The sequence below is a fragment of the Lipotes vexillifer genome, unplaced genomic scaffold, assembly GCF_000442215.2.
Source record: "Lipotes vexillifer unplaced genomic scaffold, Lipotes_vexillifer_v1.1 scaffold479, whole genome shotgun sequence".
Lineage (NCBI taxonomy): Eukaryota > Metazoa > Chordata > Mammalia > Artiodactyla > Lipotidae > Lipotes > Lipotes vexillifer.
The window spans coordinates 530,973-545,442 of record NW_006796443.1 but is presented as its reverse complement, the minus strand read 5'-3'; the positions used below and the strand labels follow the sequence as shown (position 1 = coordinate 545,442).

Sequence of the window (14,470 nt, the reverse complement as noted above, 5' to 3'; positions counted from 1 at the left end):
TTTTTTGGTACGCGGGCCTCTCACCGCTGTGGCCTCTCCTGTTGCAGAGCACAGGCTCCGGACGTGCAGGCCCAGCGGCCATGGCTCACGGGCCCAGCCGCTCCGCGGCATATGGGATCCTTCCGGACCGGGGCACGAACCCGTGTCCCCTGCATCGGCAGGCGGACTCTCAACCACTGCGCCACCTCAAACACTTTCATTTTTATCATTTATTTATCTCATATCAAGTTTGATATAAATTTTAACCTTTAAAATGTATAATGATAAAATACTACTTTTATCTGTTTATATGTTGGGGTTTTATATAACATTTCCTTTGAAACAAGGCTGTGCTATTAAAAATTTATGAAAAGCATTTGACTATGAGCTTTATCTATGTGGCGATCCTTCCATTACCAGTCTTGAGTCTAAAATTGAAATTATTAAAGAAGATGGACCCCTTTGGACCCCTCAGCCAGCTATCTGGGATCCAGCCCCACTCACAGGTGGGCCAACAGCAGCTTTTGGACACTCTGGACCCCACGGCCAGCCGTATAAGGAACTGGCCCTGCCCACCAGCAGGCTGACACTAGATCTTGGGATCCCGAGCCCCACAACTACCCACTCTAGAACCTGGCTCTGCCCACTTGTCAGCCAACACTAGCCCTGGGACCACCTGGGGTCCCTGGCAGCCTCCACGCAAGGCAGGACCTGGCAAACAACTGGACCACAGGCCAGCCACACCTACCAGACCATCCACAATAGTTAGCCTATCACAACAGAAGGACCCACGCAGTCCACTAGGGAGCACCCCAGAACACATAGCTCTGGTGACCAGAGGGGAGACCACTGCTGGGATGCATAGGACGGCACCTACAGAAGGCCACTTCTCCAAGGTTGGGAAATGTAACCAACCTACCAAATACATAGAAATAAAAAGAGCAAGTTAGATAAAATGAAGCGACAGAGGAATATCTTCCAAATGAAGGAACAAGATAAAACCCCAGAAGAACTAAGTGAAGTGGAGATAGGCAGGCTGCCCTGTAAAGAGTTCAAGATGATGATCATAAACACGTTCAAGGAACTATGGAGAAGAATGGGTGCACAGAGCAAGAAGTTAGAAGTTTTTAACAAAGAGTTAGAAAATGTAAAGAACAACCAAACAGATGAAGAGTACAGTAACTGAAATGAAAAATACACCAGAAGGAATTAACAGTAGACTAAATGACACAGAGGAACAGATCAGTGAGCTGGGAGACAAGAGTAGTGGAAATCACTGAAGTTGAACAGGAAAAGGAAAAAAGTATAGAAAGAAATGAGACAGTTTAAGAGACCTCTCAGACAACATCAAGCGTACTAGTATTTGCATTATAGGGGTTCCAGAGGAGAAGAGAGAGAGAAAGGGGCAGAGAACATGTTTGAATACATAATAGCTGAAAACTTTCCTGACCTGGGAAAGGTCGCAGACATCCATGTCCAGGAAGCACAGAGAGTCCCAAACAGGGTCAACCCAAAGAGGAACACATCAAGACACATTGTAATTAAAGTGGCAAAAATAAAAGAGAGAATTTTAAAAGCAGCAAGGGAAAAGCAACAAGTTACATACAAAGGAACTTGCATAAGGCTGTGAGCTGACTTTTTAGCAGAAACCCTGCAGGCCAGAAGGGAGTGGCTCAATATATTTAAAGTGGTGAAAGGGGAAAACCTACAACCAAGAATACTCTACCCAGCAAGCCTTTCATTCAGGTTTGATGGAGAGATCAAGTTTTACAGACAAGCAAAAGTTAAAAGAGTTCAGCACTAACAAACCAGCTTTACAAGAAATGTTAAAGGGATTTCTCTAACCAAAAAAGGTCACAACAAGAAATAGGAAAATTATGAAAGGAAAAATTATGAAAGGAAAAATCTCATTGGTAAAGGCAAATATACAGTAAAGGTATAAAGCTAGTAGGAAGGTTAAAAGACAAACGTCATAAAACCATCTGTATTCACAATGAGTAGTTAAGGGATACACAAAACAGAAAGACGTAAAACATGATGTCAGAAATAGTAAACGTGGAGTTGGGGAATAAAAATGCAGGGTTAAAATGCATTTGAAATTAAGTGATCAACAACTTAATAGGTATATTGCTATATACAGTGTGGAGAATACAGTAAATAGGTAATATCTTTGTATGATGATGTGTCTTAACTAGACATATTGTGATCATTTTGATATGTATAGCAATAGCACATCACTATGTTGAGGAACCAACAGTGTTGTAGGTCAGGTGTACTTCGAAAACAAACAAACTCATAGAAAATGAGATCAGATTTGTGGTTACCAGAGGCAAGGGTGGGGGAAATGGGAATTGGACCAAGGTGTTCAAAAGGTACAAACATCCAGTTAGAAGATAAAAAAGTACTAGGGATATAATGTACAATATGATCAATATAATTAACACTGCTGTATGTTATATATAAAAGTTGTTAAAAGAGTAATTCCTCAGCTCTTACCACAAGAAAAATTTTTTTGTGTTTAACTTTGTATCTGTATGAGATGATGGGTGTTCACTAAACTTATTGTGATAATCATTTCATGATGTATGTAAGTCACATCATGCTGTACACCTTAAACATACACAATGCTCTATGTCAATTATAACCTCAATAAAATTGGAAGGAAAAAAAAGACTTTTGGGTTTTATTGTTGCTTACAAGAAATTTTTGTAATCCATTTAATGAAGGGCAAACATTTTCTCTACATTTTTAAAAGCTTAGTTGTACTTTTTTTTGGTTTTCATTCCTGTTTCATGTAGGAGCCACCAATTTATTTTGTATTTCCTGACCTAAGCACTGAAGCTAAGTGGAATAAACAAAGTTTTACAAATTAGATTACTGATATTAACCACATTGAACTTGCCTTACGTTTTTGAAATTCAGAAGGTAGCATGATTTCTGTATATAGTTGTGGAATGATTTCTAGTGTATATGAAGTTTTAAAAGCAAGGGTCAGTACATCACGAATGGTTACCTATTATTTAAGATAGGGGAAAGAATATAAATGATATGTATGTGTTTGCTTACATTTAAAAATAGAAAGATATGGGCTTCCCTGGTGGCGCAGTGGTTAAGAATCCGCCTGCCAATGCAGGGGACACGGGTCCGAGCGCTGGTCCGGGAAGATCCCACATTCCGCGGAGCAACTAAGCCCGTGTGCCACAACTACTGAGCCTGTGCTCTAGAGCCCGTGAGCCACAACTACTGAGCCCGTGAGCCACAACTACTGAAACCCACATGCCTAGAGCCTGTGCTCCACAGCAAGAGAAGCCACAGCAATGAGAAGCCCACACACCGCAGCAAAGAGTAGCCCCTGTTCTCCACAACTAGAGAAAGCCCGCGCCCAGCAATAAAGACCCAACACAGCCAAAAATAAATAAATTTTAAAATAGAAAGATAAAACCAAAAGCTAATAAAAATATTTTAAACTTAGTGGTCACTTTATTTTTTCTTAAATACTTATTTATTTATTTATTTATTTGGCTGCACCGGGTCTTAGTTGCGGTACGAGGGATCTTTTAGTTGTAGCATGTGGGATCTTTAGTTGTGGCATGCGGGCTCTTAGTTGCGGCATGCGGGATCTAGTTTCCCGACCAGGGCAGGGGTCGAACCTCGGCCCCCTGCATTGGGAGCATAGAGTTTTAACCACTGGACTACCAGGGAAGTCCCAGTGGCCACTTTTGAAAGATCCCATTTATTATTCTGAAAATCAGTAAATAACGGAAAAAGAACCAAACGTTTAATTTGCCTTTATTGTATGAACCGTAGCTCAGGGTAACCAGATAGTTTATGGCAAAGTTCTTCCTTATAGAGAATTCTAGCTAATTTCACCATTTTGAAATCCCTAATGAAATAGTGCATCTAGGTAACTATCATCAGTAACTTCTAAAGCTATTAGGTAAAAGGCTGATGGAGAATTTTATGGCAACACCTGAACCTGCTTCTCCATTCTTGAAGTACTGAAGGAAGACCTACCTACCTTCAGAAGGCCCATTGAATCACACAGCATATCACCTTTGAAGTATTCTTGCCAAAGAATTGAATGCGAATCAAATCAATCTTCTAGATGTAACTACCAGTTTACAGGAAATACACGGGGGGAGGGATATGGTAAGTGACACCACAGATATATAATCAGCAAAATTTAGAATGTGGGAAACTACAAACAGATGACCCTGTTTCTCCTAAGATAAACAACAAAAATGGAAAAAAGCCAAATACTAAGGAAGGTACATGCCACCAAATGTAATGCATGAACTTTGTTTGAAATCTGGTTAACAAACCAACTTTTTCAGATTAAAAAAAATCTGAGACAGAAATTTCAATATTAAGTGGATATCTGATTTAAAGAGTGATTTTTAAAAGATGTGATCATGGTATTGTCTATATACTGTAATATTTACGATTGAATGATAGGCTCTCTGGGGTTCACTTTGAAATAATCCCGTGTCTGTGTTGGGCCAGGGAGTATAGATTAAGGAAGATTGACTGTTAAGTATTGAAGCTGGGCCCTTGATACATTCAGTTCATTATAAATATGATTTCTTATATGTTTGTATTGTTTGAAATTTTTCATTATAAAAAGCTTGACAAAGAAGTGATTTGAAATTCTTATTGTATTTTCTGAATTGATAGGCAACTGAATAGTTATACATACTAATTTTATCATTTTCATCGACCCAGTAGACTTTAAAATATTTATAAAACTTATTTATATAAATGAACATTTAGAGTTATATAAATGTTTAGAAGATGGTAATTAATTATGGAGTTATCTGTGCCATACTTGCCTGATTTTTTCAAAAATTTAGTTTTAGGAGGATATTTTCTTCAATTCATAGAATTTCAAAGCCTTGACAGAGGAGCAATATGCTTTTTTTTTTTTTTAATAAATTTATTTATTTATTTATTTTTGGCTGCATTGGGTCTTCGTTGTTGGGTCTTCCTTGCTGTGCGCGGGCTTTCTCTAGTTGCGGTGAGTGGGGGCTACTCTTCGTTGCCATGTGCGGACTTCTCATTGCGTTGGCTTCTCTTGTGGCAGAGCTTGGGCTCTAGGCACGCAGGCTTCAGTAGTTGTGGTTCGCGGGCTCAGTAGTTGTGGCTCGCAGGCTGTAGAGCACAGGCTCAGTAGTTGTTGCGCACAGCCTTAGTTGCTCTGGGGCATGTGGGCTCTTCCTGGACCAGGGCTCAAACCCGTGTGTCCTGCATTGGCAGGCAGATTCTCAACCACTGCACCACCAGGGAAGTCCCGCAATATGCTTTTCTACTATGCCTTAAATCTACAAGATTTTAAATAGGAGGCTTAAGTTTTTAAGAGCAAGTGTTACAATGCCTTATTTTAATCATTTTGCTAGACTTTTTGAAGTATTTATCTTTTCTGGTTTTAACTATTATGGAGGAATTGGACTTTTAAGAACTTGTTTTTTTTTTTAATTCTTTTAACGTTTTTCTTGGAGTATAATTGCTTTACAGTGGTGTGTTAGTTTCTGCTTTATAAAAAAGTGAATCAGTTATACATATACATATATCCCTGTATCTCTTCCCTCTTGCGTCTCCCTCCCTCCCACCGTTCTAGCTGGTCACAAAGCACTGAGCTGATCTCCTTGTGCCATGAGACTGCTTCCCACTAGCTAGCTATTTTATGTTTGGTAGTATATATATGTCTATATATACACTACCACTCTTTCACTTTGTCCCAGCTTACCCTTCCTCCTCCCCGTGTCCTCAAGTCCATTCTCTAGTAGGTCTGCGTCTTTATTCCCATCTTGCCCCTAGGTTCTTCATGACCTTTTTTTTTTTTCTTTTAGATTCCATATATATGTGTTAGCATACGGTATTTGTTTTTCTCTTTCTGACTTACTTCACTCTGTATGACAGACTCTAGGTCAATCCACCTCACTACAAATAACTCAATTTCGTTTCTTTTCATGGCTGAGTAATATTCCATTGTATATATGTGCCACATCTTCTTTATCCATTCATCTGTCGATGGACACCTAGGTTGCTTCCATGTCCTGGCTCTTGTAAATAGAGCTGCAATGAACATTGTGGTACATGACTCTTTTTTTTTTTAAATTTAATTTATTTTTTTATGCAGCAGGTTCTTATTAGTCATCCATTTTCTACACATCAGTGTTTACATGTCAATCCCAATCCCCCAATTCATCACACCACCACCACCACCCCCCTGCTGCTTTCCCCGCTTGGTGTCCATACGTTTGTTCTCTACATCGTGTCTCAGTATCTGCCCTGCAAACCGGTTCATCTGTACCATTTTTCTAGGTTCCACATGTATGCGTTCATATACGATATTTGTTTTTCTCTTTCTGACTTTCGTTACTCTGTATGACAGTCTGCAGATCCATCCACGTCTCTACACATGACCCAATTTTGTTCCTTTTTATGGCTGAGTAATATTCCATTGTATATATGTACCACATCTTTATCCATTCGCCATGACTCTTCTTGAATTATGGTTTTCTCAGGGTATATGCCCAGTTGTGGGATTGCTGGGTTGTATGGTAGTACTATTTTTAGTTTTTTAAGGAACCTCCATACTGTTCTCCATAGTGGCTGTATCAATTTACATTCCCACCAACATTGCAAGAGGGTTCCGTTTTCTCCACAACCTCTCCAGCATTTATTGTTCGTTTTTTTTTTTTTTTTTTTTTTTTTTTTTTTTTTTTGCGGTAAGTGGGCCTTTCACTGTGTGGCCTCTCCCGTTGCGGAGCATGGGCTCCGGACGTGCAAGCTCAGCGGCCATGGCTCACGGGGCTAGCCGCTCCGCGGCATGTGGGGTCTTCCCGGACCGGGGCATGAACCCCTGTCCCCTGCATCGGCAGGCAGACTCTCAACCACTGTGCCACCAGGGAAGCCCTGTTTATAGATTTTTTTCATGATGGCCATTCTGACCAGTGTGAGATGATATCGCATTGTAGTTTTGCTTTGCATTTCTCTAATGATTAATGATGTTGAGCATTCTTTCATGTGTTTGTTGGCAATCTGTATATCTTCTTTGGAGAAATGTCTATTTAGGTCTTCTGCCCATTTTTGGATTGGGTTGTTTTTTTGTTTTTTGTTTTTTATTTTGCAGTACGCGGGCCTCTCACTGTTGACGCGTCTCCCGTTGCGGAGCACAGGCTCCAGCTGCGCAGGCTCAGTGGCCATGGCTCACAGGCCCAGCTGCTCTGCGGCATGTGGGATCTTCCCGGACCGGGGCACGAACCCACGTCCCCTGCATCGGCAGGCGGGCTCTCAACCACTGCGCCACCAGGGAAGCCCTGTTTGTTTTTTTTGATATTGAGCTGGATGAGCTGCTTGTAAATTTTAGAGATTAATCCTTTGTCAGTTAAGCACTTGTTTTTGATAGAATATATAATTAAAATTTAATTGATTTATTTTTCATTATAATTAGGGGAAGTAGTCTCGTAACGAAGACTATGAATCTCCTAATGAAGTTTTGTGTATCTTGATATGAAAATGAAAAGGACACCTACTTTTAGAGTTAAAAAACTAGTCAAAAATCTATTCAGGTGCTCTAGAGTGCTTTTTGTAGTAACTCAGAAATGTGAGCACTGGCCTTAAGAGGAAAAGCTTAAAGCCTTTAAAAGAGGAAGACTCCATAAGGGTTAAATTGCTGTTAGAGAAATCCAGGTTAGATTAAAATCCTTGCCTCTTTTTATGTTGGCTGTCTTCTTGTTCCTTGTCCTCCCTGTGACCTATAGATATTTGGGTTCAAAGATATTAGCTGAGGGAATGGAGCCCAGAAGGTTGGAATTCTGCAGATACATCTTTCATATCTGGAAGAAGGAGGTTCTCTTCTGGCTTGGCAGGTTGTGAGGACTCCCAGTGTTAGCCAGCATTTTATGGGAGAAAATGTGCTTTGTTGGGAGTTTTTCCTAATTGAGAGGAGCTGACTAGTATATAATCCAAGATCCAGAACTTCTTTGAAAGCATCATTCAGGAATTGTCTCTGGTCTCTGCTCCTTCAGCAGTCCATGCCTTCCATTCCTATTGTGGGATTCCTCCCTTGGGGAGGCAGTCAGCCACATTAGTCAATTTGTAAAGCAAATTACTTAATATGCTGTTATTATAATAATCTTTAGCTATTACACATTTTGCTTTCTAATGGTAGAGACTAATTATCTCATTTTCTTTAAATGTATAATACTTCTTCTCATGCCCTTCTACTATTATTCTTGCTTTAATTTCTCTCTCTTCCTCTCAAAGTATTTAAATCCTAGCTATCTTAAATGACTCAGCCTAAACCCATCTCTTCAGGAAGCCTTCCTAACTTATAATGATATACAGTGCCTGTAGTCAGTCTGCTCTATACTGTAAAACTGATCACTTTGTTATTTTCTTAGACAGTATCTAAGTATCTGTTACCAATAGATAAGGAAAAAGGTCATGTCCTATACTATTGTATCTTCCACATTTCCTTGTACAGTTACTTAAGAGTCGTAGTCATTCAGTATTTTTGCCAGCTGGGGATTTGGAATCAATGAAGAATTTTGTAGATTCTTGGAAATCTTCAGTCTAAAAGAGAGTGTGAACTGTTTAGGAGATATTTAGGATAATAAATGTTATAATATTCTAATGGAAAGTTAAGGTAAATTTCAAAGAACTACAGATTTCTTGGAAATCTGGTTATAATCTTAATAATGAAGAGGAAAATGATTTTGTTGCTTCTCTGGATTGAATAGGAATAGGGAGAGGACAGTGTATAAATGATCACTTTAATTCATTTGATTGAGAAAAAGAACTTTTGCTTTAAGTACTACGTTTATATTTACTTTCTAATGTTTTATAAAATTAAAAGGCTTATATTCATTGAGTTATAAACTATCAGTCCAACCCTGAATCTGAAAATCATGATTTTATTTATATATATATTTTTTCAAACTTTAAAAAATAACATGTATAATTTTGTCAGTATTGAGGGGAAAATATAGGAAGTAAGTACAAGGGATTATGGATGATAAATACCACATTCAGGAAACCTGAGTTTATCCATGCAAAGAGAGCATTGGTAGCTCTTTATTTAGTTTTTTGGTGCTGATCCTAGAACTGAGGGGCTAAACGCCATTGAAGGAATTCGCTGTGCAGCTATTTCGGACACCTCTCTGGGATGCAGAGAAGTGTCTAGTGTCTAGCGTGTACTTGGATTAATTTTCATTTGTATTTTAATATTTTTACAGAACATAAAAAAAAAAAACTTGGACTAGGCACAATTCACAGTAGGAAAATTAGTGTTCTATGTTACACATTAGAGAAGAAAGGTACCAGCATACTATAATTATCAAAGAGTGTTTAGATTCTAATCATGTGACTACGACTAAAACTTTTGTGATGATGGCAATTCACTAATTATAGAAGAATGGAAGAAGATTCAGAAATTAACAGAGACTCATATTCATTCCTGTGAGTGAACTAAGAGTATTGCAATCAGTGTTAGAGCTGAAAGGGACCTAAAACTATCAACCCAAATATTTTAAAGTATGGAGTCAACAGAAACAGCACGACCTGCCCAGTGACATCTTAGTTTACTATTCATGTAAATACAAGAATTATCAGAAATGACTGGTGTTTTCCTCCTAGAGTATGAGTTCTATTTTGCTTACTTTTTTATCTCCCAGTGTCTTGCAGAGGTTTTTGGTTGTTGTTGTTGTTGTTGTTATTTTTAATAAAACCCCCACATCTTGCAAAGTTTTAAATGAGAAATATAGTGATTTTCAGTATAGATTTTATATGTTGAGACAAACTGTTGTTATCAACCGGAGTATTAAGTGATGTATCCTGGTTCAAGAGATGAGAATCTGTGCTTTTTAATTCATTAATTAATTTATTTATGTATGTATTTATTTATTTATTTACTTAGGCCACGCCGCACGGCTTATGGGATCTTAGGTCCCCAGCCAGGGATTGAACCTGGGCCCCTGGCAGTGAGAGTGCTGAGTCCCAGCCACTGGACCACCAGGGAATTCCCGAATCTGTGCTTTTTAGAAGAACAAATGTCTTGTAGCTAATTCTGTTTTCTCTTTAAATGTATTGTAGTTGAAGCTTCCTGTCATAATGGGGATGAAACAATTGAAACTATCGAGGCTGCTGAAGCACTCCTCAATATGGATTCTCCTGGTCCTATGCTGGATGAAAAGCGCATCAGTGAGTGTTGTGTTATGACTGTTCATGTTTGTATGCTTTTGTTTTTTTTTTGAAGTATAGCTGATTTACAATATTGTGTTAATTTCTGCTGTACAGCAAAGTGATTCCGTAATACATATGTATACATTCTTTTTTGTATTCTTTTCCATTATGGTTTATCATAAGATATTGAATATAGCTCCCTGTGCTATATATAGTAGGACCATGTTTATATGCTTTGAAAAGCTCTTCTTCCATCTCTCTCTCAGATGATAAATATCAAGAGACCAGAGACCATGTTTTATATTTTTTTGGTCCCAAGTGCATCTTAAGGTACAGTACTAGTTGAGGCACCTTTGCTAAAGTGTTCAGTTAAACAAGATTTTTTTTTTAATTTGGGGAGTGAGGACATTAAGGATAAAAAAGTAATTTAGTTGTCAAATAGCAGATTATGCAGAATTTCTTCTTAACCTCATTGGTGAAGTATTTAGGGCCCAAACTATTATAATTTAGTGATCTTTAGTCAATATTGATCTTTATTGATCAATAAAAATTGATCTTTATTGATCTTTAGTCAGTATTCATCAGTGAATAGGCAAAAATCCATTGCAGTGTTTTCTGAGACTTGATGGCATAAAATTCACTGCCACATTTATTGATCTGTTTTAAATCCATGTTCTCCTTTGGGTGTAGTCAAACTCATAAACTTAATTATTATTAAGTCAATTTAAGATGTTTATTGAATATTTTCTATATGTACAGCAATGTATCAGGCAATAACATGTTATAGAAATGAACAGATCTTGTTTCTTTCCTCAAGCTGACAGTTTTCTTTTGAAGATAGTTGTTCATGTAAATAACTGTAAAAGCCAAAAATAAAGGCCATGAGAGGGATAGCAGAGTGTTCTGGAAGGAGAGATTTCTCTAGCTGAAAACACCTGAGACAGGCTTTATGGAGGCAGTGTTTTGACCTGGGCGATTAGTAACAAATGAGCTTTTCATGGGTGGAGGAGACAGGAAGGGGCATTCAACATAGACGGAGGCGGACACAGACCTGTAAAAAAAAAACAGTGAAATGTTTGAGTTTCAAAATGCTTTGGTATAGCTGAAGTATAAGCTTCATAATGGTTTGTAGATCGTGGAAGCTCAGAATGGCATGCTATGGAGTTTGGGTTGTTCCTATCTTTTTTCCCCTGTAAACTATGGGAAGATATGTCAATTTTATTTTTCTTTCTAATTTTCAGGGTGTAAAGTTTTTATAGAGAAGAATAATATGGTCAGGCCAGACTTAGGTTTTAAAGAGAAACTTTAGTGGCAATGTGAAGAATGGAGAAGAGAGACAAGATAGACTCTGGGGATAGGAAGTCAGGTAAGGGAGGCGTTGAATAGTCCCGTCAAGCCTGGACTGCCTCAGGGTACTTGACTTAGGGCAGAGGCAATAAAAAACAGGGACTAGATTTCAAAATCTTATTTCTATTTTAATCTTCAAAGAAACAGGAAATATTTTATGAAATTATTTTGATTTATAATACAAAGTTGATTACAATTAGTTGATTTTATTTCCATTAGATAATAATATATTTAGTTCATCTGAAGATGACATTGTTGTTGCCCCAATCACCCATGTATCCGTCACATTAGATGGGATTCCTGAAGTGATGGAAACTCAGCACGTTCAAGAGACATATGCACACTCACCAGGACGCTCATCACCAGAACAACCTAAGAGAAAGAAAGGTGGGTGGTTAATTTGTTAAGGGAAAACAGTCAACTCTTGGTGTGGAATCTAAATATAACTTTTATTCAAGGATATTTCTACCCCAATTAAAACTTATGTGAGAAAAAATTGAATGTACAAAACAGAGTTATTTCTTCGTATTAGATTCATTTTTAAAGAATTATTTTATACTTTTTTATACATTTAAAATACTTGGTCTATTTCACAGAAAAGGGATTTTCCGACTTTCTAACGCCTCAATCTTTTATCTAAATTCTTTTATCCAAGCTCAGAAAGAGCTCAGGGGTAAGGGCTGAGGTCAGTTTCCTCCCGCAGAACATAGTTTGAAAACCACCAGCATAGATTCCAATATAAGATTCCAGTGGGAAGAATACAAGTTGGAAATCAGCAGGTAAGTAATTGAAGAGGGAAATGTTAGAATGTGTTAGAGGGAATTTTAAAGTTTTCACAAATTAGGACCATACTTACATTCTAACACTGACACTCTTCCCATTTCATTGCCTTTTGATTCTACTCCAGCTTGTTTGATATTTTGAGTTTAATATCTTGGTTGATGGCATCACCAGCCACCACATAACCTAACTTCACATGAAAGTAAGGGAAATTCCAAGAGCCAAAAATGCAGAGGAAAATAAGAGTGACCTGACACTGCAACAGCTCTGAGGGCTGAGAAGGACACGTCAGTCTGGATGTCCAGGGGGCTTGGTTTTATTGCCCACATAGAGGCGGATGCTTAAGTCTTGGTCCAGTGCAAGATGGGCTATTAGAGACCTCAGCGTATAATTGGGATCCCTTAGCTATACCCTAAGGGGAAAAACAGTCCACCTTTGGCACAGACAGATGTTAAGAAGCTTGTATTTCTCAGCTGAGTGGAAAAATTTTTCCTTTGAGAATTCATAATCCTAGGTTTGTCTTAACTTAGGTTTATGATTAGATTTTAAACTGTTACTGACTTTAGGAATTTCCAGCCATGTAATTAACATAATAATGGCCCCTGGCTGGCAGTAACTTTGGGCACCAGGCGAAGCTCTTGTAAAATTGCTTTGGCACGTCATATGTTTAATCCAGGCTGCACAGTATTTCTTCAAATAAAACCCTGTTGAAGGTGAACTCACATTTCAGTATCACAGAATGCGTAAGAAAGATACTTCCTGAATGAGAAGCAGCAGACATAGGAAACCCTAAGTTTAGTTCGCTAAGAACCTCAGATAATAGGTTTATCAAATAGAAACTTTAAATGCATATCATTGTAATTATTAATGCAAGGGAATAAAAAGCATTGTCAAAGAATGAGACTATTAAAAAATACCAGGTGAAACTTCCTCTTCTAGTCCAGATGGAGTAACAGAACCTGACTTGGCAACAATTTTTTGGATATGTCACCAAAAGCACAAGCAACAGAAGCAAAAATTAATAAGTAGGACTACAATAAACTAAAAGACTCTACACAGCAAAAGAAACAATCAACAACATGAAAATGCAACTTACAGAATGGGAGAACATATTTGTAAATCATATATCGGATGAGGGGTTAATATCCAAAATATATAAGCAACTCGTATAACTCAATAGCGAAAAAAATCCAATTAAAGAATGTGCAGAGGATCTGAATAGACGTTTTTCTAAAGGAGACATACAAACAGCCAGCAGGTACATGAAAAGATGCTCAGTATCACTAATCATCAGGGCAGTGTAATCAAAACCACAGTAAGATACAACCTCACACCTATAGAATGGCTAGAAAAAGTGATAGAAAAGACAAGAGATAGAGTGTTGGTAAAGATATGGAGAAAAGGGAATCTTTCTGCACTGTTGGTGGAAATTTAAATTGGTACAGCCACTGTAGAAAACAGTATGGAGGTTCCGCAAAGAGTTAAAACTAGAAATACCGTATGATTCAGCAATCCCACTTCTTAGGTATATATCCAAAGGAAGTGAAAACAGGATGTTAAAGAGATACTTGCACTCCCATATTCTCTGCGGCATTATTCACAGTAGCCAAGATTTGGAAACAACTGTCTTCATCCACAGATGAATGGATAAAGAAGATGTGATATATAAATACACAGAATGGAATATAATTCAGCTGTGAGAAAGAGGGAAATCCTGCCATTTGTGACAGCATGGACAGACCTTGAGGACTTTCTGCTAAGTGAAATAAGTCAGAGAGACAAATACTGTATGCTATCTTTTTTTTTTTTTTTTTTTTTTTTTTTTAAGAAATGGCAAGTTTCTTCTCCCTCATTCCCCCATTCCCTTCCTCTCTGGCATGTTTTTCACAGGCACAGTGGTCCCAGTCCGGGACTGTTAGAAGGATAGGTCCCATCCTTGCCACCTAGTTGCTTCCTTGGTGAGGTCAAAGTTCATATGTGAAACCTCTGATACTGTTTTAAACTAGTCAACTCAGCTTTGGATCCTGGTTGTGGGCATGGAATTGACTTATGGCTTCGAAGGCTGTTATTTAGTCCCTTAACCTTTCTCTCTCTCCCTGCTGCTGTTATAAAATGTCATTGTCTTGTTGAAAGCCATTTTGATTCCTATTCTCTGTTTTCTCCATCTCAAACTCTTTCC

The 14,470-nt window shown here is 38.1% G+C and overlaps 1 protein-coding gene across 2 annotated transcripts in view; it reads left to right on the top strand.

Annotated features, from left to right (window-relative positions):
• The window catches only part of ELF1 (E74 like ETS transcription factor 1), a 79,147-nt gene that overhangs the window by 49,260 nt on the left and 15,417 nt on the right, over positions 1 to 14,470 (top strand). Inside the window, exons 4-5 of one of the 2 annotated variants that reach the window (XM_007468602.1) lie at positions 10,075 to 10,182; positions 11,731 to 11,898. In XM_007468602.1, coding sequence (XP_007468664.1) covers positions 10,075 to 10,182; positions 11,731 to 11,898 — 276 coding nt within the window. The remainder of the gene's footprint in view (positions 1 to 10,074; positions 10,183 to 11,730; positions 11,899 to 14,470) is intronic. The other variant, XM_007468603.1, reaches the window with a different exon arrangement.